General features: G+C 41.7%; 1 protein-coding gene across 2 annotated transcripts in view; it reads left to right on the top strand.

Annotated features, from left to right (window-relative positions):
- Window positions 1–27,816, top strand: part of AK7 (adenylate kinase 7) — a 52,813-nt gene that overhangs the window by 5,229 nt on the left and 19,768 nt on the right. Inside the window, exons 3-11 of one of the 2 annotated variants that reach the window (XM_019746384.2) lie at window positions 13–121; window positions 4,349–4,443; window positions 8,858–8,968; window positions 17,446–17,526; window positions 20,551–20,639; window positions 22,887–22,977; window positions 23,825–23,902; window positions 24,839–24,988; window positions 27,253–27,381. In XM_019746384.2, coding sequence (XP_019601943.2) covers window positions 13–121; window positions 4,349–4,443; window positions 8,858–8,968; window positions 17,446–17,526; window positions 20,551–20,639; window positions 22,887–22,977; window positions 23,825–23,902; window positions 24,839–24,988; window positions 27,253–27,381 — 933 coding nt within the window. The remainder of the gene's footprint in view (window positions 1–12; window positions 122–4,348; window positions 4,444–8,857; window positions 8,969–17,445; window positions 17,527–20,550; window positions 20,640–22,886; window positions 22,978–23,824; window positions 23,903–24,838; window positions 24,989–27,252; window positions 27,382–27,816) is intronic. The other variant, XM_074326968.1, reaches the window with a different exon arrangement.

The following is a 27,816-nucleotide window of genomic DNA, read 5'->3' as shown; positions in this document are numbered from 1 at the left end:
TCTCTTTTCCAGACTATCCCTCGAGAAGACCTTCTCATGCGCCTGCTGGAGTGTGATGTTATCATTTATAACATCTCTGAGAATCCACAGCAAGTGGAGGAAGCCATCTGGGCAGTCTCTGGTCAGCAAGATGCACCCTTTTATCTCCGGGGACATCATTTTTGTGTAATTGACTTTACCTGGGAGTCATCTAATGAACACTGGGCAAATTAGGACCGTGGAAAAAAAGTGAACTAAGATTTACCTAAAACATGAAATCAGGCCAATGAATATGTCTGTGAGTAGTGTTAAAGGGTAAACTGAGGCATATTAAAAATTTTAAGAGTTTATTTGAGCAAAAATCAATTCAAATTGGGCAGCCCCAAACTGGAGAACAGTGTGTTTCTCCAGGGGCCATCAGCTCCAAGTCATTCTCCTTCAATCTAGTTGTAGAGGGTGGGAATTGAACTGGCAACCCTATTGTTGAGAGCTCGTGCTCTAACCAACTGAGCCATCCAGCCACCCCAGGTTTTGATTTCTTAACCTTGAGACATTTACAGGCTTAAGTTTTGGTTTGTTGATGTAGGCTGTGAAGGTGTTAGAACCACCTGAGTCTAATGGCCTCCTTGTTTAATTAATTTAACAATAGGTGCTTCTAAGGCGTAGAACATTTTTAATCATTTAAAGAAATGAAACATTAACTTCCAAAATCCGACCTTTACTCCTTCTGCAGACACTACTTAAGGAGGTGGGGTTGCATGTGTTGGGAAGAAGGTACAAAGACAAATAAGAAAAAGATCATACTCTCCAGGCGCTCGGAGGCCCGCAGAAAGCTAAGGGACACCCTGGCAACTTTCATGCAGAGTAGGGAACGGAATGGTCACAAGCAGGGCACCACAGGAGGGGTGTGACTTTAAGAGGAGAGGAACTGTTTCTAACCAGACAGATGTGATTCAATTCAACAAATGTTCCCCGAGTGCCAGGGTCAGGGAAGGCTCACAGGAATACTTAACAGTTTTAAAATGCTTTGAAAAATGTCATGTATTAGACTCTAAGGATCTCAGGTTTCAGAGAACAAAGTGATGTTTAGCAATTTGGTGCATTGTGATTCGTCTTTGTGACTCATTAAGTTGGGAGCCAAGGAGAAAGCAAATGAGATTATTTGAATCATTTTTCTGGACTAGGGGGACAGCCAAAAAGACACAGAGCACCTTACCCCCCAATATTTTTTACACTTCAATGTTGTTGTTTCAGGAAGACTAGATGAGGGTCAGCGAACTTTTTCTGTAAAAGGCCAGATTGTAAATATCTGGGGCTCTTTGAGCCAAGTACTCTGCCACTGTAGTGAGAACGTAGCCATAGACCATGTGTGGAGGGTTGGCCTGGTTCCAATAAAGCTTTGTTTAAAAGTCAGGCAGTACTTAGTCAACCCCTGAATCACAGCACCAGCAATGCCATGTTTGGGCTGCTATCCAAAGAAATGGAACGGAGGCTCGGGAATGATGTACCATATTCAGGGGAAGGATGTACCATATTTGAGGAAATTGTGATGGAAACCGCACTGTTGGCGGGTGTGTGGGACACTTTAGGAACTTAGAATGGTTGATTTCTCACTTCTGACTTTGGGCCTAAATTTCATTCAATAAGCTGCAAATCAGAAACATGAACACTGTGTCATCTTTTGGAACAGAGCTTGTTTGAAAGCCTGCTTTGTGCCTTTTTCCCTGTGCAAGTATTTCCCGATGATGTGTAATTGCACCTTCTAAAATAACTACACCTCCTAAAATAATAATCAGAGCGAATGTTTACTGAGTTCTTATTTTGTGCCAGGTTTTGGAAATTGATTTTTCTATATAATGCCTGCTTGCAAGTTTCTTTAAATTTTTAATACTTTTTCTGATATAAAAATTGGACATGTTTTGAACATTGAAAAGCACAGTAGGGCTTAGAAGCAAAAGCAACAATTCCCTGCATTTCCTTTGCATCCCACTCCTACTCCCCAAAAGGAACCTCATTCCACCCCCTTGTTCCTTTTAACACGTAAAAACGCCTGCACCTGATGTTCTATGATTGTGAATTTTAGACATTAACCGTTGACTTCCCGCCATGATAGCTGAGCTTCAGCCTCTCATAGGAACCGCCCCCCGCCCTGGTGCCCCTCAGGGGAAGGTAATCGATTCTCAAAGTTTGATACTGCATTACCTTTCATGAGCTTTGAAGGTAAGCTGTAGGGTATGTTTTACTGCTTCCTTCTTCGTTCTGATAAAGAAAGAGCTTTATATAATTAAGAAAATATCACTTCTCTATTTGGTGGAAAGATTTAACTGTATTACCTCATTTTTGAGCTACAGAGTATGTCTGCAAGAAAGTGTCATCACAGGCCCTTACTCTGTCTTCAGGGTCATGTGGGGGGCCTGGGGTTGGTGGCGCTATGCAGAACAGGAGTGGCAGCTTGTCATTTTACCTGATGCACATTCTTTTTTATTTTTAAGGCGGGCGCAGCTCACAGTGGCCCATGTGGGGATCGAACCGGCAACCCTGGTGTTGTTAGCACCACGCTCTAACCAACTGAACTAACCAGTCACCCCATGATACACATTATTAGATTTCGATGTTTTGTTTTGGTTTGGTTTTACAATGGATATGTATTACTTCTTAATAATAATTTATTGCATTATTTTTAAATGTTGTAATATAAAAGAATTCTCCTGTTGCCTTTCACAGATCCTATCAAGAAGGCAAAATAACAGAGTAGAAAGGAAGAAAGTATTAGAAATGAGAGAAAACCTTTTCTATTTGTGTATATGGATTAAATGCTCTTGTTCACAAGTGAACAAGCAGGTCATTTTAGACCCGTTAAAATGATCACAAATAGAAAAGGATAACCCAGATAAAGGGCCTCTAAATGTGCCAACATTCACAAAATAGGCCAATCTGAAACACCACGGAGCAGAAAGGGCAAAAGAGCAAAATTAAATTGAAGAGGCAATTTTTGTTAATAGAATAAAAATAGAAACTAAAATTAACACATTGGGATCTGTGTGTAGACACAATACTCTTAGACTTAATTCAATAATACTTTCTCATTTTCCGGCTGGAATACATATGTTTATTAAATTCAGAATATCAGCATTTTATTGTTTTGCTTGTTATTTAAGGAATCAGCTCATGAGACTAAAAATGTCTGTGACAACTATGTCACTTAGATCCCTTGATAATTTAATTAGACCTCACTTTAGACTTTTTTTCTGGAAAATTATACATCATGAAAAACATTTTAGTGGAATCAGATGCCAAAAGTATTCAGGGAGATTCAATGTATGGAGAGCCCTCCTGGAAAGTGACAAACCGTTTGGAAATCAAATACTCGCCCTTCCATCCACCACTGTTCTAAACTCTGATCCCTACACATTGTTTATAATCCTTGTTTATAATGGAGGTTTCCTGCCTTCCTAAGGTCCTCCACACAGCGCCCCCAGCTAGAGGAGTGGGAAGGGTGGGCATACCCCAAATCACCGTGTTTCCCAGAAAATAAGACCTTTTGGAGCAAAAATTATATAAGACCTGGTCTTAATATAATATAGGACCGTGTCTTTAATATGTAATATAATATAATATAATATAATATAATATAATATAATATAATATAATATAATATAATATAATATAATATAATACCAGGTCTTCTATTAATTGTTGCTCCAAAAGACGCATTAGAGCTGCTGGTCTGCCTAAGTCTTATTTTCGGGGAAACACTGTACTTTCTTCCACAATAGCTTAGGCTACATAGAACTGCTTTATGAGAGATCCTCAGAGGGCCTTAGCTTCAGATGTGGAGCCCCCACCTCCAACCTTGATGGGGCCTCCTGCTCCACTCTCTGTGCAGCTGGGCCTATAGCATTGTGGGGAGAACACAGGCCTTGCAACCAGGCTGCCTGGACTGCACTCTCTGCCCCACCACTTCCTTCCACAATTCTGGACAAACTGTGCCTCAGTTCCCTTATTGGTAAAACAGAGATCACAGTAGCACCTATCTCATAATGGTGAGAAATCAACCAAGCTCATGAATCATGCTGACCCATGTCTGCTGGATTAGTACTAGTATCACTGGCCCTCCCAAAAAGTGAAAGCAGGCTAGGAAACAGGAAGGGGGCTCAAGTTTTCGGCTGGGCTCTGACGGGGTCAGGCAGCTGGAAGGAGAATGCCCAGAGCAATGATGGGGACTGGACAGTGAAGCGTCAGGGGGACATCACTGGTGTTAAGTGGTCCCAGGAAAAAGGAGTAACTTCAAGTCCCGCTAACAGCACACATGATTTTGAAAACACGTTCTACATGGATCCAAATAACCATTCACTTTTTGGCCCTACAGCACTGAATGAAGAAATCAGCCATTTTGAAAAGCGGAAGGTGTTTATTTTAGTTTCCACGGTGATGACCTGGGCAAGATCCAAACCTCTGGACCCTGTAAGTACACTAGCTTGTCCTTTATGCAACATTTCATCCTCAACAATCTTTGTACACAGAGAAGTTTCTACAGTGAATTGTGTATTCTTACACTCCTGAACCCTCTCCCATAATAAACACTCCACAGAGTTCACTGACTCTAAACTCACTCAATTCTAACGGGCCCCACTGTTTCATATGCTGCCTATTAAACTACAGCAATGTTTGCTTATCACTTACACTTTTTATTTTAAATTGAAAGAGCTGTCTTTTAGACTTATTTAGACCTATTTTCTTGTCATAGATTAGACCTATATATTTAGACCTATATTCTTGTGCACACATTAAAAGGAAAATAGAAGCAAAATAAGTGGTGCTGGGATCCCCCAAACTTCTCCATTTTCAGAGTCTAACTTCTCTGAATCACACCTACATTCTGTCTGTTTCCACTTAGTCACGCAATATCAAGCCTGAGTCATGTCATTTATTTGTAGGTACTTTCCTTTCCTATAAAGCGCCTGGTTGTTACTTTACAAGAAGATGTGGACCTAGAGTCTTCTTTCTTTCTTCCTGTGTTGCTTTTTTTCTTATAATTAAAAGTAATTTCCTATAATTAAAAGTAAAAAGGAAAACTTTAATTTTTAAGAAAAATTATAGAATTTATAGGAAAGGATTTCTTTAGAAGACCCAATAATGTTAAATATTTCTTAAAAGATTGATAAATTTGACTGCAATAAACTTAATGAAGTACTTATGGATGAAATGATACTATATCTGAGATTTGCTTCAAAATAATCCCAGGGGGTGAGGACGTAATTGGGAGTATGAGGGAAACAAGATTTGCTCTGCAGAAACCTGCATCAATCATGTGGAAAGCTCACATAAATTCAAATTGAAGGACATTCTATTAAATAACTGGCCTATATTCTTTTTTATTTTTTTAAGATTTTATTGGGGAAGGGGAACAGGATTTTATTGGGGAAGAGTGTGTTCTTCCAGGACTTTTTCCAAGTCAGGTTATTGTCCTTTAAATCTTAGTTGTGGAGGGTGCCGTTCAGCTTCAAGTTGTTGTCCTTTCAATCTTAGTTGTGGAGGGTGCAGCTCAGCTCCAGGTCCAGTTGTCGTTGCTAGTTGCAGGGGGCACAGCCCACCATCCCTTGCAAGAGTCCATCTGGCAACACTGTGGTTGAGAGGATGCGCTCCAACCAACTGAGCCATCCAGGAGCTCAGTGGCAGCTCAGCTCAAGGTACAGTGTTCAATTTTAATTGCAGGGGGCGGAACCCACCATCCTTTGAGGGAGTCAAGGAGTCCAACAGGCAACCTTGTGGTTGAGAGCTCACTGGCCCATGTGGGAATTGAACCGGCAGCCTTTGGCATTAGGAGCATGGAGCTCCAACCGCCTGAGCCAACACTCCAGCCCTGGCCTATGTTCTTAAAAAATGGCAATAGAAGCCCCCACAGGATTGGGGAGTCAGTGAGGAGAATTACTGGCTGGGGCACTGCTAGCTCCTGGAAACTGCTGTATCTGAGAACTCAGGACCTCTGCACGTAGAGGAGCGGGAACTCCAGAGCAATGTGAGAATAAGCGGGAGGAAGAGGTCCTGGATGGCTCATTGCTTGCTGCATTCCATCACAGTGAGGAGAAAGAAAAGAGACCATGTGGGATTATATTAAACTAAAGTTTTTTAACAGTAAAGGAAGCCATCAATAAAACAAAAAGGCATCCTACTGAGTAGAATATATTTGCCAATGATACACCTGATAAGGGGTTAACATCAAATATTTATTAAAAAAAAAAAAACAACCCTCAACTCAACACCAAAAAAAAAAACCTACTAAAAAATGGGAGAGGATATGAAGAGATATTTCTCTAAAGTGGACATGCAGAGGGCCAACAGACAGACACAAGAAAACATGCTCAACATCACTAATGGTTAGAGAAATGCAAATAAAAACCACAATGAGAAACCACCTCATACCTATCAGAATGGCTGTCATCAATAAAACAACAAACAACAAGTGTTGGCAAGGCTGTGGAGAAAAGAGAACCTTCGTACATTGTTGATGGGATTGCGGATTGGTGCAGCCACTATGGAAAACAGTATGGAAGGACCTCAAAAAATTGAAAATGGAACTACTTTATGATCAGCAATTACACTCCCGGGTATCTATACAAAGAAATCCAAAACACTAATTTGAAAAAATATATGCACCCCTATGTTTATTGCAGCACTGTTTACATTAGCCAAGACTCGGAAACAACCGAAATGCCCATCAAAGGACTGGATAAACAAACTGTGGTTCATTTATACAAAGGAGTATTAAAAAATAATGAAATATTACCATTTGCAACACTTAAATGGACCTTGAAAAAATTATGCTAAGTGAAATAACTCAGACTGAGAAAGACAAATCCCATATGATCTCACTTAAAAGTGGGAAGTAAAGAGCAGAATAAATGAGCAAACAAAACAGAAATAGACCCAGAGATACAGGAAAAAAAACTGTTGGTTGCTAGATGGCAGGGAGGAGGGGATGGGAAGAAGTTGGAAAGATTAGAAAGAGCAAATCAGTAGACACATTATAGTCACGGGGATATGAAATACATGTTTAAATGATACCCCATAGCTAGTTCCAAGTAAGAGGACTTGGCATCGCCATTTGTCACACATAGTCTGGCCTAGATTCGCCTCGTGATTCAAATGATCACCTGTATTAGCTAATTGGCTTTATCCCGAAGGCAAAGCTGATTATACTTGTCCCCAGACCCTGAGTGAGTAGGATTCCCAGATTTAGCAAATGAAAATACAGGACACCCAGTTAAATTTGAATTTCAGATAAACAGCAAGTCATTTTTAGCATAAGTATATCCCATGTGTCGTGCGGGGAGTCATGCGGGGTCTCTGCTCCCGCTCCCCACATAAGAACGCAGGATATGGTGAGGCCAAAAAGGAACACCCACAGAGCCATAAGTAGGGGAGTCATATCACTATATTCTCGCTGGCGGCATCCGCCTCTCTGCAATCCGCTCTTGCTAGCTCAGCCGCCATCTTCTTGCTAGCCCCCATTTTTTGCGAGTGTAGCCACAGCAGTTATATTAGTGGCCAATGGCTCACTGGTTATAGCTGACGGCCAACTAGCCATAGCTGATGGCCATCCAATCACAGTTGATGGCCATTTACTACCTGAGCCAGCACCTTTCTATGTGAGGCCGAGAGCCTGAAAACTGCTTTCTGGGGCTCTGTCCCCACACCACGCAATATGTAAGACTTACTTATACTATCACATTATTTGTTTATCTGAAATTCAAATGTAGTTGGGTGTCCCATATTTTATCTGGCAACCCTACATGTGAGCCACTGGCATATTTAAAGGTTATCTACTTAGGTAACCTGTATTCATCAGATGCGTGCTGTGGACCCAGAGCTGAGGTGGCTTCACTTGATCTTCCCCAAAAAAACAAATGCTCCCCCAGACTTTCTCCCCGTGGCATCATCATCATTTCAGTTGCTCAACCTCACTCCTTTCCATCCACCAGCCAGCCCATCAGTAAATTCTGTTACTTCATCATCCCAAACGTATCCCAACTCTATCTTGTTCTCCGTGTATTGATGGACTACATCCACTGCCTACCATCCACTGGTTCTTGCCTTCCCCTCAGCCTCCAAGGAACAGCCTAACCAACCTTGTTCACATAGAATTCAGATCACGTTATAGTCCTGCTTCAAATGCTTAAAACCCTTCAGTGCCTTCTAACCAACGCGCTTAGCGTAAACCTAAACTCCTCCCCAAGCCCTGATAATCTGCCTATCGCCTACCTCATCCCCTAGCAACACCCAGCTTGGCTCCAACCGTTTGGGCCTTTCTTCCCATTTTTCAAACATGCCAACAATTGTTGTACCTGCAGGGGCCTCATCTTTGTGTTTCTTCTGCCTCTCTGATTAATTTCCTGTGAGCCTTGGACTCAAATGCTCTGGATGGGTTATTACTTAGACCAATGTGATGTGATTGAAAGGCTCCTTATTGGGGCCGGCCCTGTGACTCAGGTGGTTGGAGCTCCGTGCTCCTAACTCCGAAGGCTGCCCGCAAGGGATGGTGGGCTGTGCCCCCTGCAACTAGCAACAACAACTGGGAATCATGGTACATTTCAGGAACTATTAAGAAATGGGTTATTTAATGATTTTATGGAATCCCAGTGACAACCTGGTACCGTCTCTTCAAAATAAAACATTTAGAATTTTTGTTTTGTTTAGATTAAGGTTAAATAATAAAATTTGGCTAGCTAAAACATTTCCAAGAAAATTAACTCACTATTTAAAAAGCAGTCTTTTTTTTTTTTTTGAGCTTAAAGGAACATGGCTGACCTAGCATCTGTGGGCTTAGAAGTTTTAAGTGGCTCTAACACATCAAGTTTGGCCTTTTTTTCTTTCACAGGATGATTCTGACATTCCATTTACTGAAGAGGATTATCGAAGAAGAAAGAACCATCCTAATTTTCTGGACCACATAAATGCCGAAAAAATGGTCCTCAAATTTGGAAAAAATGTAAGTTTGGAGTGGTAGAGCATTTTGGGTAAGAAAAGCTCTTTTGGAGGCAGCATACGATGGGCATGGTGAGGACTATTCCGCATGCTTTACATACATCATTTCAACATGGTAAGCATCTCTGGTTTCCTGGTCCTTCCACCCACAGATTTCTGAGCTTCAGACTCACCGACGAGGCACTGTCCTTAGGTCCTGGCCCAGGTTCTGGTCCAGCCCTCTAAGTCGAAAGCCTTGTACATGGGTCCACAGCAGAGCTCAGACCCTTACCTACCAACGAGTCTGTAGGTCCAAAGAGTTGCTCAGTCCAGGAGAGGCAAATAACTCAGAGGTGGAAGGATGAGGAGGGGAACCATGTTTTCCCTTTTTCCAGACTCTATTGCATTTGTTTCTTACAACTCTGAAAAGTGGTTATTAGCCTCAACTTACAGATAAAGAGACAGGCTTCTCGAGGTTAAGTAACTTCCTCAAGGTGGCATAGCCAGGATTTACTGAAAACCGCCCTGGCACACTTCTAGGCTTTCTCTGATCTACCCCTTACAACAGCATATTGTACACGTAAATAGTTATCCCCGTTTCACAGATGCAGACACTGGGGAAAAAGCGGCAAGTGGCGGAACTATGATTCAAATCCAGACCCATCAGACACCAAAGCCTCTGGGTGTTGTTGTTTTGTTTTTGCCCGACTCTAAAACTCCATCATTCAATAGAGTTGACCTTGACACATCCATGGTCACTGATCATTAAGACATACCTATAGCTGGGAAGTTCATGTAAACAATAATAATAGCTTATTAATTAGCCTTCTGTTGCAGCAAATTTATCATATACATATAAAATGAAATTATTGTATTTATATTATCTTTTATCAAAACAGGTGACAGCAATGCCCTGGTGATGAATAAGTAGTAACAGCTAAAAATTATTGAGGGCTTGCTCTCTGCATGCCAGGCACTGGGCTACGCGGTTTACTTAACGGTACCTTGTGCCATCCTCGTGTATTTCTTGTGATCTTCATGGATCTCATAGAGCGTCCTCAAAACTCTGTGAGCTACATGCTGGTATCATTATCCTCAGTGACCTTATGTAGAAGTTATGTAGAACCCCCAAACCATTCAAGGTTCCATGGGCTACGTTTTTCCCCATATGCAGAGGACCCACAGTCGTGTAATAATAGTTCTAAGGTGACACCTAGTGGTCACAGGGATATTACAATAGGAATTCGGAATATTCCCAAGTTCAACTTCTATTAAACTTTTTTCTTTTTCTTTGTCTTTTTTTTGCTTTGACAATACAAACACTATGAGTATAAAATATCTGAAGGAAACGATACTTGATTAGGAATTCTATCCCCTTTTCTACCTATTAATTTATGACTTTAGACAAGTTATTAAACTTGTGGGGTTAAATAAAATAATGGGTCTTGACTAGATAGTGTATATGGCTTCCAGTTTCAAACCCTATATTATTTTATTAAAATTTGGACATTGCCCCAAATGAAAAATCCATGATTTCTTGATCATTTATGTCTAATTCACTGGCTGAAAAGACATGATCACACACACAGATTATTGATGTGAACGATAGTCTAAAATGGAGAAATACTGTGATCATAATATCTTTTTTATTATAAAAACATTAAATTTGTCTCAGACTCTAAATGATAGAATCGAAATTTTATTTTAAAAATCTATTCTTTTTATCCCCAGCTGTCTTAACCACTCTTTTCTGAACAATTAATAAGATTAGGTTGATCTGGCCAACTTGGTTATCTCAATGACCCTTTTTGAACCTTGTGTTTTTCATCAGGTGGATAGAACCTTGGAAGTAATCATTTAACCCAGTTATTTCGCACACATCTGCTTCAGTCCTCCTGTGTACTAGGCAGTAACAGCTGGCCTCATAGCCACAAACAAAACAGATATGGTCTGTGCACTCCCAGGGCTGGTGGTCCAGTGTGTTCACCTACTGTCACCATACCTGCAGCAATCACATTCATATTTATGGCCTACATTACAAACACAAGAAGGTCGGCTTACATAGTATTTGGAGGCAAAGGGAAGCCCAAATAATTATACAAGTTGCCTAAATAGTTCTGATTTGCCTAACACCAAATGTGTCTTTAAGTGGGTGCTTCCATCTTTAAATGAGCCATGCCGATTATTTGGACTATTTAAAAGTATTGCATTTCAAAGTACAATTATAGTAACTCTAATTAGTATTTCTAATTAACCAGAATTGTCCACCTGTTTTGCAAAAATCACTTAAATGGTTAAGTAGTCCCTTAGTATCTAGTGTGTATGGTCCCTGAAAAAAAAAAAATCTGCCAAATCTCAATGGCAATTTATGAAATTTCATGTAATAGATAATTATCCCACTGGCTTTTGATGTTTATATTCTCTGACCAGCCCAACTTACTCATGATAATTATTTTTTAGAAAAAATGTTTTCTGGATTTGCTTTACTGATGTCATATTTGAGATTTTTGCATTTTCATTCGAGTTTACAAGTGAGATTGGCCTATATCTTCCTTTGTATACTGTTGTTTTCTGGTTTCAGTCTCGTGGGTCAACTATCCTCATACAATTGATTGGGAACAAAATTTTCCATGGTCTGCAGTTTGTATGAAATTGGTTTTACCCATTGAATATTTTGTAGAATTTGCTTATAAAACTATCTTGGACTGTGTGAAGGCAGTGATGGGGTTTGGAGGCAAGAAATTAGCCCCAATTTAGGCTAAGTTTTCAAATTAATTGTCAAAAAGTTGTCCTTCTCTCTTATGATTTTTAAAATCTCTATCTGTAGTTAAGTGCCCCCTTTCAGGACTAATATTTGTGAGGCATCACTGCTTTCCCACTCCTTTGATTTCAGTGAGGAAAATTCTAAATAGTCTCTCTAAATACACCTATCTTCTTGCACCACTCCTATCCAAAGTCATGCAACTCAAGCAAATTACCTGATTGGTGGGTTTGGGGGAGGGCTTGGCCATGTTACATTGGCTCCTCCTCCCTCTCATCTCTGGGATCCAGCCGATTGAAGCGAGCGTGCGTTTTATCTTCTTTGGGCCTTAAGTTTTACAGCTGCAGGCCACTGTATAGAAAAGTCCAGTTTTCCCATGCTGCCTGTGATTGGTTGGGAAAGCATGTTTTATTCTGGGGTTCAAGATTTGGAAGCTCCTCATCACTGCTCCAAATTAATTTGCATCAGTAGTAAAGATGGTACTTTGAGCTCCATCTGCCTTTTAAAAAATTCTCACTTCTTTTAGAACTCCAAAAGGAAAATGGGTGTGACTTTCAGATCCCTCAAACTCTAGTAATGCCGTTTACTTGTTTCTTATCCCTTTTTTTTTATCAATCTTAATTAATTTTTCTATATTATTATTATCAAAGAAGCAGCTTTTATTATGTCAGTTCTCTCTTTATCCTTGTTTTCTAATTCATTACTTTCTCTGTTTTTATTATTCTGCCTTCTAATTTGGGTTTGTGCTATTTTGAGTTGGACTAAGTTTATTAATATTCAGTCTTTTTTCTACTGAAGCACTTAATCCCATAAATTTGCTACCAAATATGGTCTTAGCTGCATCCCACAGTTTTGAAATAACCTGAATAGTACTTTCATTATCATTAATTTCTAAAATTCTTCTAAAGCCTATTATAATTTCCTTTTTAGCCTGTGAGTTACTGAGAAGTGTTTTTTTAATGTCCAGATATATGGAGGAGTCATTATCTTTTTGTTGTTTGTTTCTAATTTAATTGCTCTATGATTAGAGCACATGGCTGGGGTGGTGTTGATTCTGTGGTATTTAGTAAGATGCTTTGCTATGTACTACATGGGCAATTTTGTGTGTTTTTTTAATTTTAAATTCCATATGGACTTGAAAAACCTGTTTATTTCAAACTGTGTAGAGTTGTATATGTGTCTACTTATGTCAAGTTTCTTAAGTGTTTTGCCAATCTTGCTAATTTGGGGTCTCTTGAATCTGTCAATTACTCAGAAAGGCATACTACACATCTCCCACTGTGAAGTGACTTTATTTCTCTGTGGAATTATGTTTCATTTTTGGCTTATTCATAATTGCTGGGCAAGATCTCAAATGCTTCAGAGAATGACAGTTTTGCAGCTTCTTTTATGCATTTGAGATTAAGGAGGGGATGACAGGAAGGTTTACATAGAGGTGGGAGAAAGCAAGGCAGTGGATTGGATTACAGGATAGTTAACCAGATTATGTGTCTCTCTTGAGGGTTAATACCCCCTTCAGGGGTGTTACCGCTGGTATTTCAAAGGTGTTAACCTGGATGCACAGGAACAATGGGCAGGGCTGGCTTGAAACCTTTCACTACAGAAGTTCTAGGCCTGGGGCGTGACCCACCATGACCTGCCCAGGTAGGAATTTGACCAGATCACCCTGTTGGGTTACTTTCCATTGAACCCCCTTTTGCATCCACACTTCTCTATAAATAGTTAATATCCATTTCTTTATAGCTCATCATCATCCCTGAAGACTTCATGTAAGTGAGTTCTTAAGAAAAAGTGGGCTAGTGCAGTCTATCTGTCTTTCAAAACGACTGCTATATATGTTTCAAGCATATTGATTAATGAGGCACCTTCGAGATTCATGGTGGTCAGTGTGAAATGGGAATTCACACTGAGAATATACCTCACAGTTTGTAATTGGCATGACAGTCAATGCTGTACTCTCAATCTCATCTATTACCATGAAGTCACCACCCTCGCCCCAGTTGGTGCCCCTTTACTGAGACTTTACAGGACAAGAAGGGGGAAGGGGCTTTGTATTTGAGCTACAGTTCCGCAGGTGTCTCCCTGCCTACAATGCTTGTTATGTGAATTTGGCCCTGGACTCCCTGGGTTAAGCAGGTAATTTAAATTTGAAAGACAAATCATTGAGAAGTACAAAGCCAAGGTTAGAATTCTCCAGGGAGCTTGCTTTGTTCCTTCCAAAACCTTGGCTGGGTTTGATATGTTTGCGTGTTCCCTCCCTCTGCCACAGGGTGGATTTTTTCCTAGTGCACCGTGTAATTGTGGACGAACCCTTCCTTATTGTGGTCCAACTCCAAACCTCACCAGGTCTAATGCTTTGTCTCCTCCATCCACATGAATGGAAAAACCCACACTCCTAAATTAAGAGACCAATGACTTCCCAGGGCTGCCGTGTTATCAGCTCTCAGCACTCTTATTCTCAAGGCTTAATTTCTGGCCCCCAGGGATACCTCTTGCCATACATAGAAGGATACTAGTGGCATTTCTAGGTGTTTGTAGTAGGTGCTAATGTAAGAATGTCCAACCCTGTAGAGAATTTTTATAAAAGTTTATTTGAACCAAACTGACAACAGTTGCCAAAAAGCAAGATCTCAAAGACTTCAGAAAATGACAGTTTTACAGTTTCTTTTATGCATCTGAAATTAAGGAGAGGATGTAAGGAAAATTACATGGAGGTGGGAGAAAGCAAGGTGGGGAACGAGATTATGTGCTCTCTTGATGATGTAACAGAGCGAAATGCTCCATCTCAGACTCCATCTTGTTCAAACCAGCTTTTCTCCCCTGGCCTTCAGGCTCATAGCTTCTGCTCAGTCTTGCATATAAACATGCCAATCATTAGAGAGATTCTGCTTGGGGCTTGCGTTTTACAAAAACAGACGCTTACCAGAAGGTACCTCTCCTGGGGAGTTAAGGGAAGTTTGTACGAAAATCATGATTGTTTATCAAAGATTTGCAGGAACCTCCTGACCAGACTCACCTCAACTGGAATAACCTTCCTCAGACCCCTGATGGCACCCAGATGTCTGCGGTGTCAATCACCTCTTACTCCTCCCCTTCTCCCTTCCGTTGACTTCGTAGAAGCCTGAACTCTGTATTTTCTTAAGCTGGATTTGAGGAACCACTAGGTCTCCCATCTTCTTGCTTGGTGCCTTCCCAATCAACAAACTTTTCCTTACTCTAAACTGACATTTTGAGATTTGGTCTTTTGAAGCATCTAGTACACAGATTTTGGACCAGTAATAGTTACGTTTATTCAAAGGTGTGTTAACCTAGATGGACAGCTCTGGCTTAAGGCAAAAAGAAACCTTTTACTAAAAAAGTTATACACCTGGGGTGTGACTACCCACCATAATCTGTCCAGTGAGGGATTTATGATTAGATCACCTTGTGAGATTACTTTCTGTAGAACCCCTTTTTCATCCACATAGGAAAAGTTTTAGATTTTTTTTTTAATCCACCGTTTTCACCTGGAGCAGAAGAGGGAAAATTCATTGTCATGTGGGGGGCCCTGCTTGCTGCGCCATGTGTCGTGCTGGATGGCCTGCGAGGTCTCTGGTCCCGCTTCTCCCACGGAGGACTTGGTGAGGCCAAAAAGGAACACCCACGGAGCCATAGATAGGGGAGTCATCCCACTATAGTCTCGCTGGCGGCTGGGTTGGAGACACAGGAAGCAGGAGCCACACTATCCACAACCCGCCATCCACTTGTCTCTGTCAAACAATCTCACTTGCCAGCAATCTGCTTGTCTGCAATCTGCAATCCACACTCCGCTGCTTGCTAGCTCAGCCACCATCTTCTTGCTAGCCCCCCATTTTCTGCTAGCATAGCCACAGCAATTATAGTAGTGGCCAACGACTCACTGGTTACAGCTGATGGCCAACTAGCCACAGCTGATGGCCATCCAATCACAGTTGAGGGCCATTTACTACCTGAGCCAGCACCTTTTAGTGTGAGGCCGAGAGCCTGGAAACTGCACTCCTGGCTCTGTCCCCACATTCATTTTTTTGATAAAGATTCTGAACTCAATTCCAAAGTATATGGCAGGGGGCAGGTTTTCCCATTCTACGAAGTAATTCTTGAATACCAGCGGGCTATCCTACAATTCGACTCAATTCTGACACAGTCTCCTGGGATAGAACCAGACCCCACAGGTTGAGGGCTCACTCCTACAAGATTGCCTGCCCCCCAACTTTCAGACACTAGTCACAAGCCCAGTTTGTCACCTGTGCTTCTGACCAACCCCTACCTTAGGTTTGATTCATTTGCTAGAGTGGCTTGCAGAACTCAAAGAAACATTTAGTATTTATTACATCACTGGTTTATTATAAAGGGATATAACTCAAGAATAACCAGATGGGAGAGATCCTTAGAGCAAGGTATGGGGAAGGGTGAGGAGCTTCCAGGCCCTCTGCAAGCAGGCCACTCTCTCCAAATCTCCATGTGTGCACCAATCTCAAGCCCAAAGGCTTTTCAAATCCTAATGGGAATTTTTTGTTATCACGTTACCCAATACAGTCAGAAAAACCCAAGGAACCAGGTCACCTTGCCTTTGCCTGGCTTACCCACTGGTCCAGATGGAGAGGAATGTGGACCGATTACAGAGACATAGTTCCTCCTCAGAAACCTCACTCAGTGAGCCCAGTACTCTTATACCATGAGGTTTCCCACCTCTGTATGGGCTCCATCCTCAGTACATCATTCTTCCCTCAACTTACCAACATCTAACCTAAAAATCTAATCACGGTGGTGATAAGTGTTGCCTTTATTGATAATTCTACTTCTGAGGCCAACCACAGTGTTTTGATTGGGTGATGGATTAGCAAGAAGAGACCAGTCACACACACATTAACACTCTCTCAGGTAAGATTAAATTTCCCATTTAATTAACCAAAGAGAAAAAGTCTGATCTGTCGTGGGGAAGCCTGTGCTGGCCTGTGAGTCAGATGCTTAATGGAACTTCAACAGACCTCTGGTGGCCCCTTTTATACTTGGACCTCACACCAGCAATCCAGAAGGAATTGTACCAGCCATTACACGAGGCTCTCTGGATTTTTACCTTAAACATCATCAAAGCCACAGGTAATTGGATTACAAGGGAGGAGGGCATTAGAGGAAGAAGAATCAGTGCCCAGGTTTCCCTAGCTTTTCAACGTGCTGAAAGGCCCATTTCCCCCACAATAGAGCTGCTAATACCATGACGACTTTTTCACATGGTTAAATATCGAGGCAAATTCCCCCAGCACCTAATTTACTCCTCCCCAATGAAGTGAATACTCCATGTCATTTCTAATCCTTGTATTAAGATTTATTACCAAACTCCTTGGTTATAATTATGTATGTCCACCTCCCCTACTAGACAATTAAAAATCATCGTGGGAGGACTGATTTCTTTATCTTCCTTTTCCCCTAGGTGCCCAACACAGTACTTAGAGGTATTAAGTCTTCACAAATGATAAACTCTGGCTTCCGTTTAATTAAGAGTCCCAATTCAATTCTAGTAGCGGTCAGAGGCATTTGTGGACAGCGTGAGTGGTATCGATTCTCCCCTTTAGAGGACACCATTTCTATCCTAAACAACACCTCAGTAGCCTGGAAGCCGTCATGAGACTTCCTAAAGTGCTCATTTTAACCACTAAAATAATCTGGTTCAATGGGATTAATAATAGTACATTTAGCTTTTTTTCCTGTGTTTTACCTAATAGAGCAAAAAATTCATGACTTACGTAGTTGCTGCTGGACTTCAGTATGGAGTAGACGGAGGCATCTTACATTCTTTTTTTAAGGTATGACTTTTCAATGTCTATGAGGATTTTTTTAAGTGTTTCACAGTAAGGTTATACAATTTGAAGATAATTTTGATTGCTTCTAGATGTGGTTATGGCAGTACAGTAGCAGAGAGTTAAGGTAAATACGGGTGTAAATCATAACCTCTTCTTTTTCTTTCCCATGATTACCAACTTGTATTCACCTCTCAGGACAATAAAGTAAAAGATGGGTCTCCTTTCAGTCAGGACACAAACATTGATTGAGTGCCTACCCTGTGCCGGAAACCATTGTGGATACTGGAAATACAGTCACATGGTAAAGTCCCTGCACTCGGGGAGCTCACATTCTGGTTGGGTGGAGAAGAAGAGTGAGAGATAGTAAACAAATTAGCCAGTAAGTGTAGAGTGTTTCAGATGTTGAAAGATAAAACGGCAGAACAACTAAGCAGAGAAAGGTAAAGAGAGAGTGCCAGGGTTGGGAGGTCATATCTTCTCCATGATGGTTGATAAAGGCCTTTCCAACCATGTGACATTGGAGCAGAACGTGAAAGGCAGCGAGGGAGCAAACGCACTTGCTCCCTGGGGAAAGAACATTCCAGGTGGTGGGAACTGTAAATGCAAACAATTGAGGCAGGCATGTGCTGACCATGCTAAGGAACAGCAAAAAGACCAATGTGCCTCAGCACAGGAGGACGGTAGGCGATGACGTCCAAGACGTGATGGAGGAGGCAGGTGGAGCCCAGCCTGTAGCCCATTGTGAGGACTTTGGCTCTTATTTTGAGTGGGTTTGAGAACCAGTAGACTATTCTGAGCGCAAAAGTCGCATAATCTGTCTTAAGTTTTAAAAGGAGAACTATTCCTCTGCTGGGTTGAAATTGCACTGTGGTGGGGCATGGGAAAGCAGGGAGGCTGGTTAGAAGGGTAGTTAGTGCCTAAGCCCTGGGTGGAAATGATGGAGACACCGAAGGTTGTTCAGATTGGGGATCGATATTGAAGGTAGAGTCAACAGGATCGGTTCAAAGCTTGGAAGGAAAGGTGACAGAAAGAACAGGATGACTTTAAAGGTTTTCATCTGAGAAACTGGAAGTATGAAGTCGTGATTTGCTGAGACGGGAAGAAGGGAGAATAGAACAGGTTACGGTGAGCAACGGGAAGCTCAGGAGCTCAGTCTTAGACGTGTTAAGTTTGAAATGACCGATGTCCAAGTTAAGATCCTGAGTAGGAAGTCGGACATGAGTTTGGAGATCATAGAGGTGGTCTGGACTAGAGATCTAATCGTGGGAGCTGCCAGCATACGGGTGGTATTTAAAGCCATAGGACGAGATGACATCGCCTAGAGAGTAAATATGGAGAAGAGAAGAGGTCGAGGACAGAGTCCTGGGACACGCCAACTCCAGTATTTGGAGATTACAAGGAGCTAGGAGGGGACCAGGAAAGGAATCTGAGAAGGGGTGCCCAGTGAGGTAAGGGGGAAGCAGCAGGGCAGTGTCGAAAAAGCCAAGTGAAAAAAGTGTTTCTAAACAGAAATCATGACAACTGTGTCAAATGCTGCGTATAATCAAACCACATGAAACCTGAGAATTGACCTCTGGATATTTTGAAACTGGGTAAGACAAAAGCCTGATATGAAGAGGTTCAAGGGGGTACAAACGGGAAGAGGGGAAGTGGAAACGGGGAGACTAGGGAAGGATTTCGAGAAATTTTCCTATAATGTGGGACAAAGAAAGAAGGCAATATTTAGAAGTATAGTGAGTCGAGAGAGTTGGTTGATTTGACTTTTTCATATAAGAGTTACGGCAACTGAAGAGGCTGAGCTAAAGAAAGCTCTTTCTTATTGTCCATTCTCAGCTACTTCTTACTTACCCGACCATTGAATGTTGGCATTTTCAGGGCCTCTGCCCTAGACCCTCTTCTCCATCTGCCCTCTTTTCCTGAGTGGGTCTGTTCATTCCCATGGTGGGTGCCAATGACTGTCAAGTGTAAGTCACCAGCAGGGCTCTCCCTCCTTAGTTCTAGCTCTGTAGCTCCAGCTGCCTACTCAGCACCTCAATTTGGATGTTTCACAAATCCAGAATATACCTACAGTCACCCCAAAATTCCCCCAGGGCCCATCTCAGAAAATTGGACCACCTTCCACCCAGTTGCAACAACTAGAACCCCACTCCTCCCTCCTTCTCATCCATCACAAAATCTCCAGTTACTGCAGAGCCAACCTCCTCAATATGTCTCTTCTCTCCAACCTCACTCCCCGACTCCCCACCCACAGGTTAAGCTAAACCATCTCTTGTCCACACCACTGTCATGGCCTCCATCTTCCCATTTAGACTCTTACTGTCCACCATTCTTTCACAAGGCAGCAATAGTGTATCTAATGATGCCACTTTAGTGCTTAAAACCCTTAAATGATTTCCCTAAGTCCAAAATACCTTGTAAGATTCGATGGTCTACTGTGGCCCCCACCTCCACCTCTTTCACTCGTTAAAAGCAATTTAAAATAACCAAGTTTACCCGACAGCTAAACAGTACCCAGGCTGTCTATTTATTTATTGAAATATTTAATGAAGGAAAAAGACATGGATTTGGGAGTCTGAGGATCAGGGTTCAAATCCAGGCTCTGGGACTCATGAGAAGTGTAATCTCCTGCGGGATCCTTTACTAAGCATTTCACTTATGGACTGATGGTGATTACGCCTAGCCAGTCAGGTTAATTTTAAATTTTAATTTTAATTTTTGTGAGAATCAAAGGCATCATGCATATGAAAGCATTTTCTTTCTGTATGTAGGTAACATACAGATGACTACTACAGATAGCTGATGAGATGATAGATTTCTTGAAAAGTATTTCAGCTCAGGTTACACTTTATTTGTCTTAATAGGAGTTGATAAATCTCATCAGAGCTGATTTACAAAACATTTCTTTGGGGCTTCATCTGATGATTACTTCCTCAGATAGATCTCATGGGTGCCTATGGCTTTTACGCGAGTTGTAATCGTCGGACACATATAACGGGAAAAATATGCTTTTGCTTTCCTGTCTTTTAGATGGCTTGGTTGGGTGAGGTCCCTGCATTACCAGTTTTTGGAGATGGAACAAATGTAATTCCAGCAATTCATGTTCTTGATCTAGCAGGGTAAGCATTCTCCCAGAGATTCGAATTCCCTAGAATTCATGTACTAACGTGTTTGTTTAAAAGTGAATATTTATTGAGCACTTACCAAGGGCTAAGATCCTCACATGTAATATTGTACTTGTTCTTCACGCCCACCCAATGCAGAAGGTACTGTTACTATCTCCATTTTGCATTTGATGAAATCGTGTCCATCATCTAAAAGCTCCACGCTTCCGATGACAAGTTCAGGTCCATCTTTTAGAAACTTTATCAGCAGAATAGCATGCCTTCCAATTCTGGAAAAGAATGAACTTGTTATGTTTATCCTGGGAACCTAGTTTCTTATTCTTGTGTCCCAGATAAGATTGATATGTCCAGCCCACCAACTTAAATTCTAGAAATTTAGATAGCAAACTTTAAAGCCAAAGTTGTTTTGGGGAGGCTGGATGGCTCAGTTGGTTAGAGCGTGAGCTCTGAGCAACAGGGTTGCTGGTTCAAGTCCTGCAAGGGATGGTGGGCTGCACCCCCCGCAACTAGATTGAAAAAAAACGGCAACTGGACTTGGAGCCGAGCTGCGCCCTCCACAACCAAGATTGAAAGGACAACAACTTGACTAGGAGCTGATGGGTCCTGGGAAAAACACACTTCCCCAATAAAGTCCCAGAAATATACACTGTTCCCCAAAAAAGTCCTGTAAAAAAATAAAAATATAATAAAATAAAGCCAAAGTGGGGTTTTTTGGCAACTGTAGGTAAAATTAACACATGTTTCTCACACTTACAGAGTATCCTAACTCTGTGTTCCAGACGGTCAAGACCCATCTCCTTTGCAGGCTCTGACTTAAACATATGGTCAAAGAGATGGTTCACTTGCTTGGTGGTTCGTCAGTTCTGCATTTTGAATTTCAGGGGCTTTATTCTACCACCCCTTACCCCGCCCCAGCCCCAGCAGGGACCAGTGTCGGCTCTTCCCTGAGATTCTGGTTTCTAGATTCCGCTCTTTCTCTCATCCACTGACAGCTAGTCAATTGGTCACTGTCCCAGGCAGATTTACAGGTTCACTGGGAAATAATGCAGCTTAAACTTCAGGACCCCTCCTCATGCATGGTTCTTTTCCAAGGCCCTAAACTTAACTTCTACTATTTTTCTGAAAGAAGAATCCCCTGAATTGCAAAACCTAGGTCTGTTCCAACATTTACTCTGGAGGTGGAGAGGCTGAAATGTGCCCTTTTCTGCAGAGATTTTACATCATTATGTTATCAGGTTTTAAAGATGTAAAAGAATGTTTTACGTCATTAAAACAAAACACTTAGTGTTCGTCCTTATCATCTTACTTCCAAACAGATGCATTAGAGAGTTAAATTCTTCCCACCACTGAAGGATTCAGGGAGCCTTTCAGTAGCATTTTTTCTGAAAGGTTTCTTTGAAGATTGTAAAATATTTAACAAAGGAAGAAACTAAAGGATGAAGTGGTCTGAAAATTTAATATAAAATATATGGGAAATGGACATTTAGACGTACACACATTTGTTTTATTTTCATTTCACTGAAGAAGTTGAAATGGAGGGAGAATTGACAGTCTCGTGATAGGTTTCTATGCTCCGTTGTTTCTCTCTGGGGTTCTTTCATTTGTGCTGTGTGAATCTAGGAATGTTACTTAACCTCTGTGTCTGATTTTCTCATTTGTAAGATGAGGATAATAATAGTCCCTACTTGATAGGATTGTTGTGAGAATTCAATGGGGTGGCACCTGGAAAGCCCATGGCCCAGACCCGACAGAGTTAAACACTCAGAAATGTTGATGATCTTTATTAATCCAACGTAGAAAACCTTAGATCCAGTCCCTAGAGCTGTGTGACTCCCTTAAGAAAGCCACAGCTTCTCGGGAACTGTGTCTACCTTGTGAAACACGGACCCCAAAGCCCTGACTTAAGGAGCGTCTGAGTGGGCAGACTTTACAACGCTAGTCTTATGGGGTCAGGTACTTCTTTGAAGAACACCAGCCGGATCTGGAGCCAGATGAACCTGGCTTCAAATCCTGTAGCCCCCTCAGCTGGAGAAAGATCACTTACCTCTGTACCAGCTTGCTCATCTGTACTGTGCATCAGCATCTTGACCCTGACCTGGTCGGAAATGAAGTCAGACCACTTCCTAAAGCCCCGGGCTCTGCCATGGTGACCGGCCGTGGGGCTGGTGCTCAGTGAAGTCTAGTTTACTGCCTCTCTCTGGATTTTCCCTCTGGTGATGATTTTTCCCTATTGGTCTGCAGAATGATACAAAACATAATAGACCACGTGCCAAAGCTCCGTTACCTGGTTGCCGTGGATGAGTCTGTACATACGCTGGAAGACTTTGTCAAGGTACAGCCGTTTTGTCCCATATTTGATGGCACTTCTTAAATTGTTTTACCCCTAAAATGTAGTTATGAAATCAGGTGTGCTAACAAGACTGGGGGCTCCTAAAGTAGACTATCCTTAAAACCAAACTCACCATCTGTATTTGCAGCGTATGTGTTGGGAAGTGACAATCAAAGTGGCCCTTTCTCCAGTAACTGCATGGAAGGTGACAGGAAAGACCATTGTAGGGCTACACATACACGAATCACTCACTGGGATACTAAAATGTGTCTGTGGACACTTGCCTCAATGTACCGCGATCGTCAGGTTCTCCAAACCTACTGGTGTCTTCCAGAAGCTCTGGGGATGTAAGGGCTCCGTCTCTAGTCCAGGCCGCTCTGGCTAAAGCCACCTGTCCCCTTGGAGCCCAGCTAGCCTTCTCCTGCCCTGGCCACTCGCACTCATCTTTAAGGTTCAGCTTAGATGTCTTCCTCTGCACCCTCCCTGCCTCCTTCCCACCTCCTGCCTAGGCCAGATGTTTCTTCTGTACTCCCAGAATCCCCTTTGCAAGCTGCAAACATTACACATCTATGTACACACGTCTGCCTCCCTTTTCAGACTGGGAGCTCCTTGAGGGCAGGAATTGGGCCTTTCTCATCTCTCTCTCCAGTTCCTGACATGCAGTGGTGATCATTAATTATGCATAGAACAAATAAATGAATGAATACCATCGGGCACTGCCCTCTGTTTTGCAAAATATTTTTGTTGTGTTTTTTTTTTTTGTATCAGTTATGTTTTGTGTTCATTTGAGAACTTTTATATTTAAAATCTTACAGGTAAACCAAATAATATTTCTATTTTTTTCTAACAGTGCATCAGCAAACATACTGGCCCTGGAAAAATCCAGAAAGTACCCAAAGAAAATGCTTTCCTAACCAAGGACTTAACAGTTAGTATATAAGAGATTCTTTTTTTCCTACCCTTTTCCTAAACATAGTGGTTCTTGAGGGATTTGGAGTCCGAATGCCTGGCTTCCAAGCTCAGCTCAGCTCCTGAGCCATCCACCCTAAGCGACTTCCTCTTTTCTTTTCTGAAAAACTCTCCGAGGTCATGGTCAGAACACATATATGAAAGCTGTCTGATACATGAGATGCTGCACAAGCATTGGGTGCCATTCTGTTTGGCCTTTTCTAAAATTTGAACAGGAGGCTGAATTCTGACTCCATCGCAACAAAAACCAATACAATGTTTGTTAGTCATGCAGTGTGCTCTTCCAGCTAGCTTTAGGATGTAACTTTTTTTAGGAATATACTGATCAAAACACTGCATTTAAGAATGTTTCTGGAAGGACTGATATCATTGGTCGTCTCTGAGCAACAGAACTGTGTCGGTGGTGACGGGTGTCAAAAGCAGCATTTTCCTCTATGCTTTTTGTCCCCTTGGATTTTGAACCATGGGACCACACTATTCAAAAAGTAGATACAATTTATAAATTTTAGGAAGAAACATCATACTTGGACTCATGATATCTTTCTACTCTTTGAGGTGCTTGTGTATCTACAGGAGTCAGGGTGGCTGCTGCCTATTGCAAGAGAGCAGAGGTGGGGAGAGTTTAGACGTGTGACAGCATATCAGAGCAGGCAATACTGGATGCTGCATTATTTGACTTTCACGGTCAGTGAATGTATATGTACTTTCTCTAAAAACTGCAGTGGGAGCATTTGAGATCTTGCTTCCTGGCATTGTCATTAGTTTGGCTCAAAAAACTTCAATAAATTCGTATAAAAAAAGTAAACAACTGCGGTGATTTTGGTCTGTTATAACTGTCAAGATGAAAAAAGAGAGAGAAAGGGAGACAAATCTCTAATGTGCCTTTATCTCTTAGCAAGAGAATATTGACCATTTACTGGTTAACTTGAGAATGGAAGCCCTGTTTGTGAAGGAGAATTTTAACATTCGATGGGTTGCCCAAGCAGGATTTGTGGAAAATATCAACAGTATCCTCAAAGAGTACAAGCAAAGCCGAGGATTATTGGTAACTATAACCATTTCCTGTTTCAACTCTGATTTACGCAAAGTAAATGAAACTTTCAGTATATCAGTGAAAGCATTTCCTTTCTCAAATGTCCAAATTTCTAAATTCGAGTTCCTTTTCAGATTTGATCCATTTGTCCAAGTCTGACAATCTACACATATGTTTTATTAATACTACCAACTGAGTGTTAAAAATTTTTAAGTTAATGTAGATAATGACTAATGCTTGACACACATTGAACGTAACAGCAAGCTCCAGACTGATTGTCAGAGTTGTCTGTATAAGGAGAAAAACCAGGTGTCTTACTGGCCTGCCTGTTTCAGCCCTGGGAACACGTATGGGAGAGGGTAAGGAGGAGATGGAAGATGACTGATTATTACTTTGATCGTATTGGCTAGGACATTTGCTAGTCATTTTAGTCATCACAACTTTTCAAGGTAGATATTCTTATCTCCATATTATAGATGTGGAAACCAAAACTCAGGAGAGATGGAGCAATTTCTTCAAGGTCACAGAGGTAGCTCGTTGGGGATTCAAACTAGCTAGGATGCAAACTTAGCGAGAATGGCCTAGCCCCGCTCTGAAATCAGGTAAATGTAGCACTGGCCCAGACCTTTGGTCCAGTCCAAGGACGGACGTGAGCATTACGTGAGAAAATGTTTTGAAAACTGTAGATTGGATCTGAGTAACAGGTGCCGCCATAATCATAATTACTACCGTGCATGGGAATCCTTCAGACGAGTACAGTGTTGCCATTATATCCTAAGAACCATATTCTCCTGAAAAACGTGGCAGGTGAAGAATAAGTAAAAGGTATACCACTCAGCAAAAGAAACAATGACCTGTTCAAGCGTCTGAGAAACCCGTGGTGGCTGTACTTGGAGATGCTTCCAAGGCACACACTCACCCAACTCGAGAGGTTAGACTAGTGTTTTCCTCTGCAAGTCAACTGTAAAGCAGCAGCGCGCAGTTAGACATAAGACACTTTAAAGAGACCATGTGGTCCCTGGTTAGCAAGACTGGACAAGAACGTGATAGAAGGAATAAGCATATCTAAAAATGTACCAGCCTATCCACCCCTGGGGACATTGCTCAGCATAGCAGATAGAAGGGGAAATACAAGAGGGCAATGTGGACAGTGCTATCCAGAAAGATGGAGCCTCAAGCCCACGGCTTCCGTGATATCCCAGTTCCTTTAGCAAAGCAAAGTCGTCCTAGCTGCAGAGACAGGTGCATCAGTCCACTTGACCTGATGCCAACGCACAATCCCTTGTTCCAACTCTCCTTGTTCTGATCAAAGCTCATCAAGCAACTTTCATGCTTGTCTGCCCTGAGGGAGTGAAAGTACCACGTGCACTCGGAGAGCCCTGAGCTCAGTGGTACTCAGACCTCTCATTATAAACGAATCCAATGCCTCTTGGGCTTCCTGCCTAGATAAGGGGAGCTCCTATCTCTGCTTATTTCCTTCACAGCCTTGATTTCTTTGTCTGAGAAGCGGTAGTAATAATAGCTATAACCAGCTTCGTGGATGAAATTGTGTAATCTTGAAGCACATGGACACTCTGCTAGTGGAAATTCTTTTCATTCGCATGATTTAAAAAAAATTTTTTTTTAATTAAAAAGTATTTAAATGTGCCTTGCAAAATACCAGGCTTCGGTTTCACCACCGTTTGGACCATTTTGAAAGAAATGACTATTTGTTACTGATATTTTCGTTTCTGTTAGAAACAAACATTTACTCATTGGTTATGAATGTGACAGAGCTTCTTAAGCATTCAAGCAACTTTTTCAGCAGAAGAAATGGCGTTTGTTTTTTAATGAGTGTATTTTTTAAAACTAGAATTGTGTCAATAAAGAAAGGATAATTGAAGACCGAGTTCAGTCCGAAGCAATATTTATGAGGCAATAAATCGAGCACTGTCTACACCAGACCAAAAATTATTCGATTTCTTTGTTACCTTTACAAGAATAATGCAGAAAGTGTGAAGCTGGTAGCGTGTACTGCTCGAGTACTTTCTTTTTAAGTACTTTTGAGGAATTCCTGAGCACATCTTGTTGAGTGTCTTATTCTCCAAGCCCAGACCAAAGCATACACTCGGTGCTGATTAAGTACCTTGAGAAAGTGACTGGAGTTTAGGTGGAGGAGTGAAAGTTAGCCTACAGGATCCGGAGACTGCAGAAGGCACAGCCCCGGAATAAAAAACACTCTGTCTAGCTCCAGACTGCTCCGAGCTTGCTGTACGATCCTTTTTCTTCTCTTGCAGCCCATCAAGATTTGCATTCTTGGTCCTCCTGCGGTGGGGAAATCCAGTATTGCAGAAGCATTGTCCAAGCACTACAAACTACATCACGTTAAACTGAAGGACGTCATTTCCGAAGCCATAGCAAAACTGGTATCACTTTTAACTACTTTGTGGGGAATTTCAATGTTTTTGGGTTTTTTTAAACTTTATTTATTGTAAGTGTGTTTTTCCAGGACCCATCAGCTCCAAGTCAAGTAGTTGTTTCAATCTAGTTATGGAGGGCGCAGCTCACAGTGGCCCATGTGGGAATCGAACCAGCAACCTTGTTGTTAAGAGCACCGCGCTCTAACCAACTGAGCTAACCGGCTGCCTGGAAATTTAAATGTTTTAAAAATGCTTTTCTTAATCTTGTAATAAGGAAGCCGCTAATTTTACATGGCATCCTACACAGAGATTTGTTAAGGATATTATTGTCAGCCCTGCTTAGGAAAACACATTATCCCATGGGGCTTTCCTCTGTGAGATGCAAGCATCTTTCATGGGTTGCCCTTGAAATTTAGTCTGTCTCCTGCTGTTGCTCAAAAT

Source organism: Rhinolophus sinicus, linkage group LG03 (genome assembly GCF_036562045.2).
Source record: "Rhinolophus sinicus isolate RSC01 linkage group LG03, ASM3656204v1, whole genome shotgun sequence".
NCBI classification, from domain to species: domain Eukaryota; kingdom Metazoa; phylum Chordata; class Mammalia; order Chiroptera; family Rhinolophidae; genus Rhinolophus; species Rhinolophus sinicus.
The sequence above is the reverse complement of the archived record's forward strand: the minus strand, read 5'-3'. Positions and strand labels throughout refer to the sequence as shown.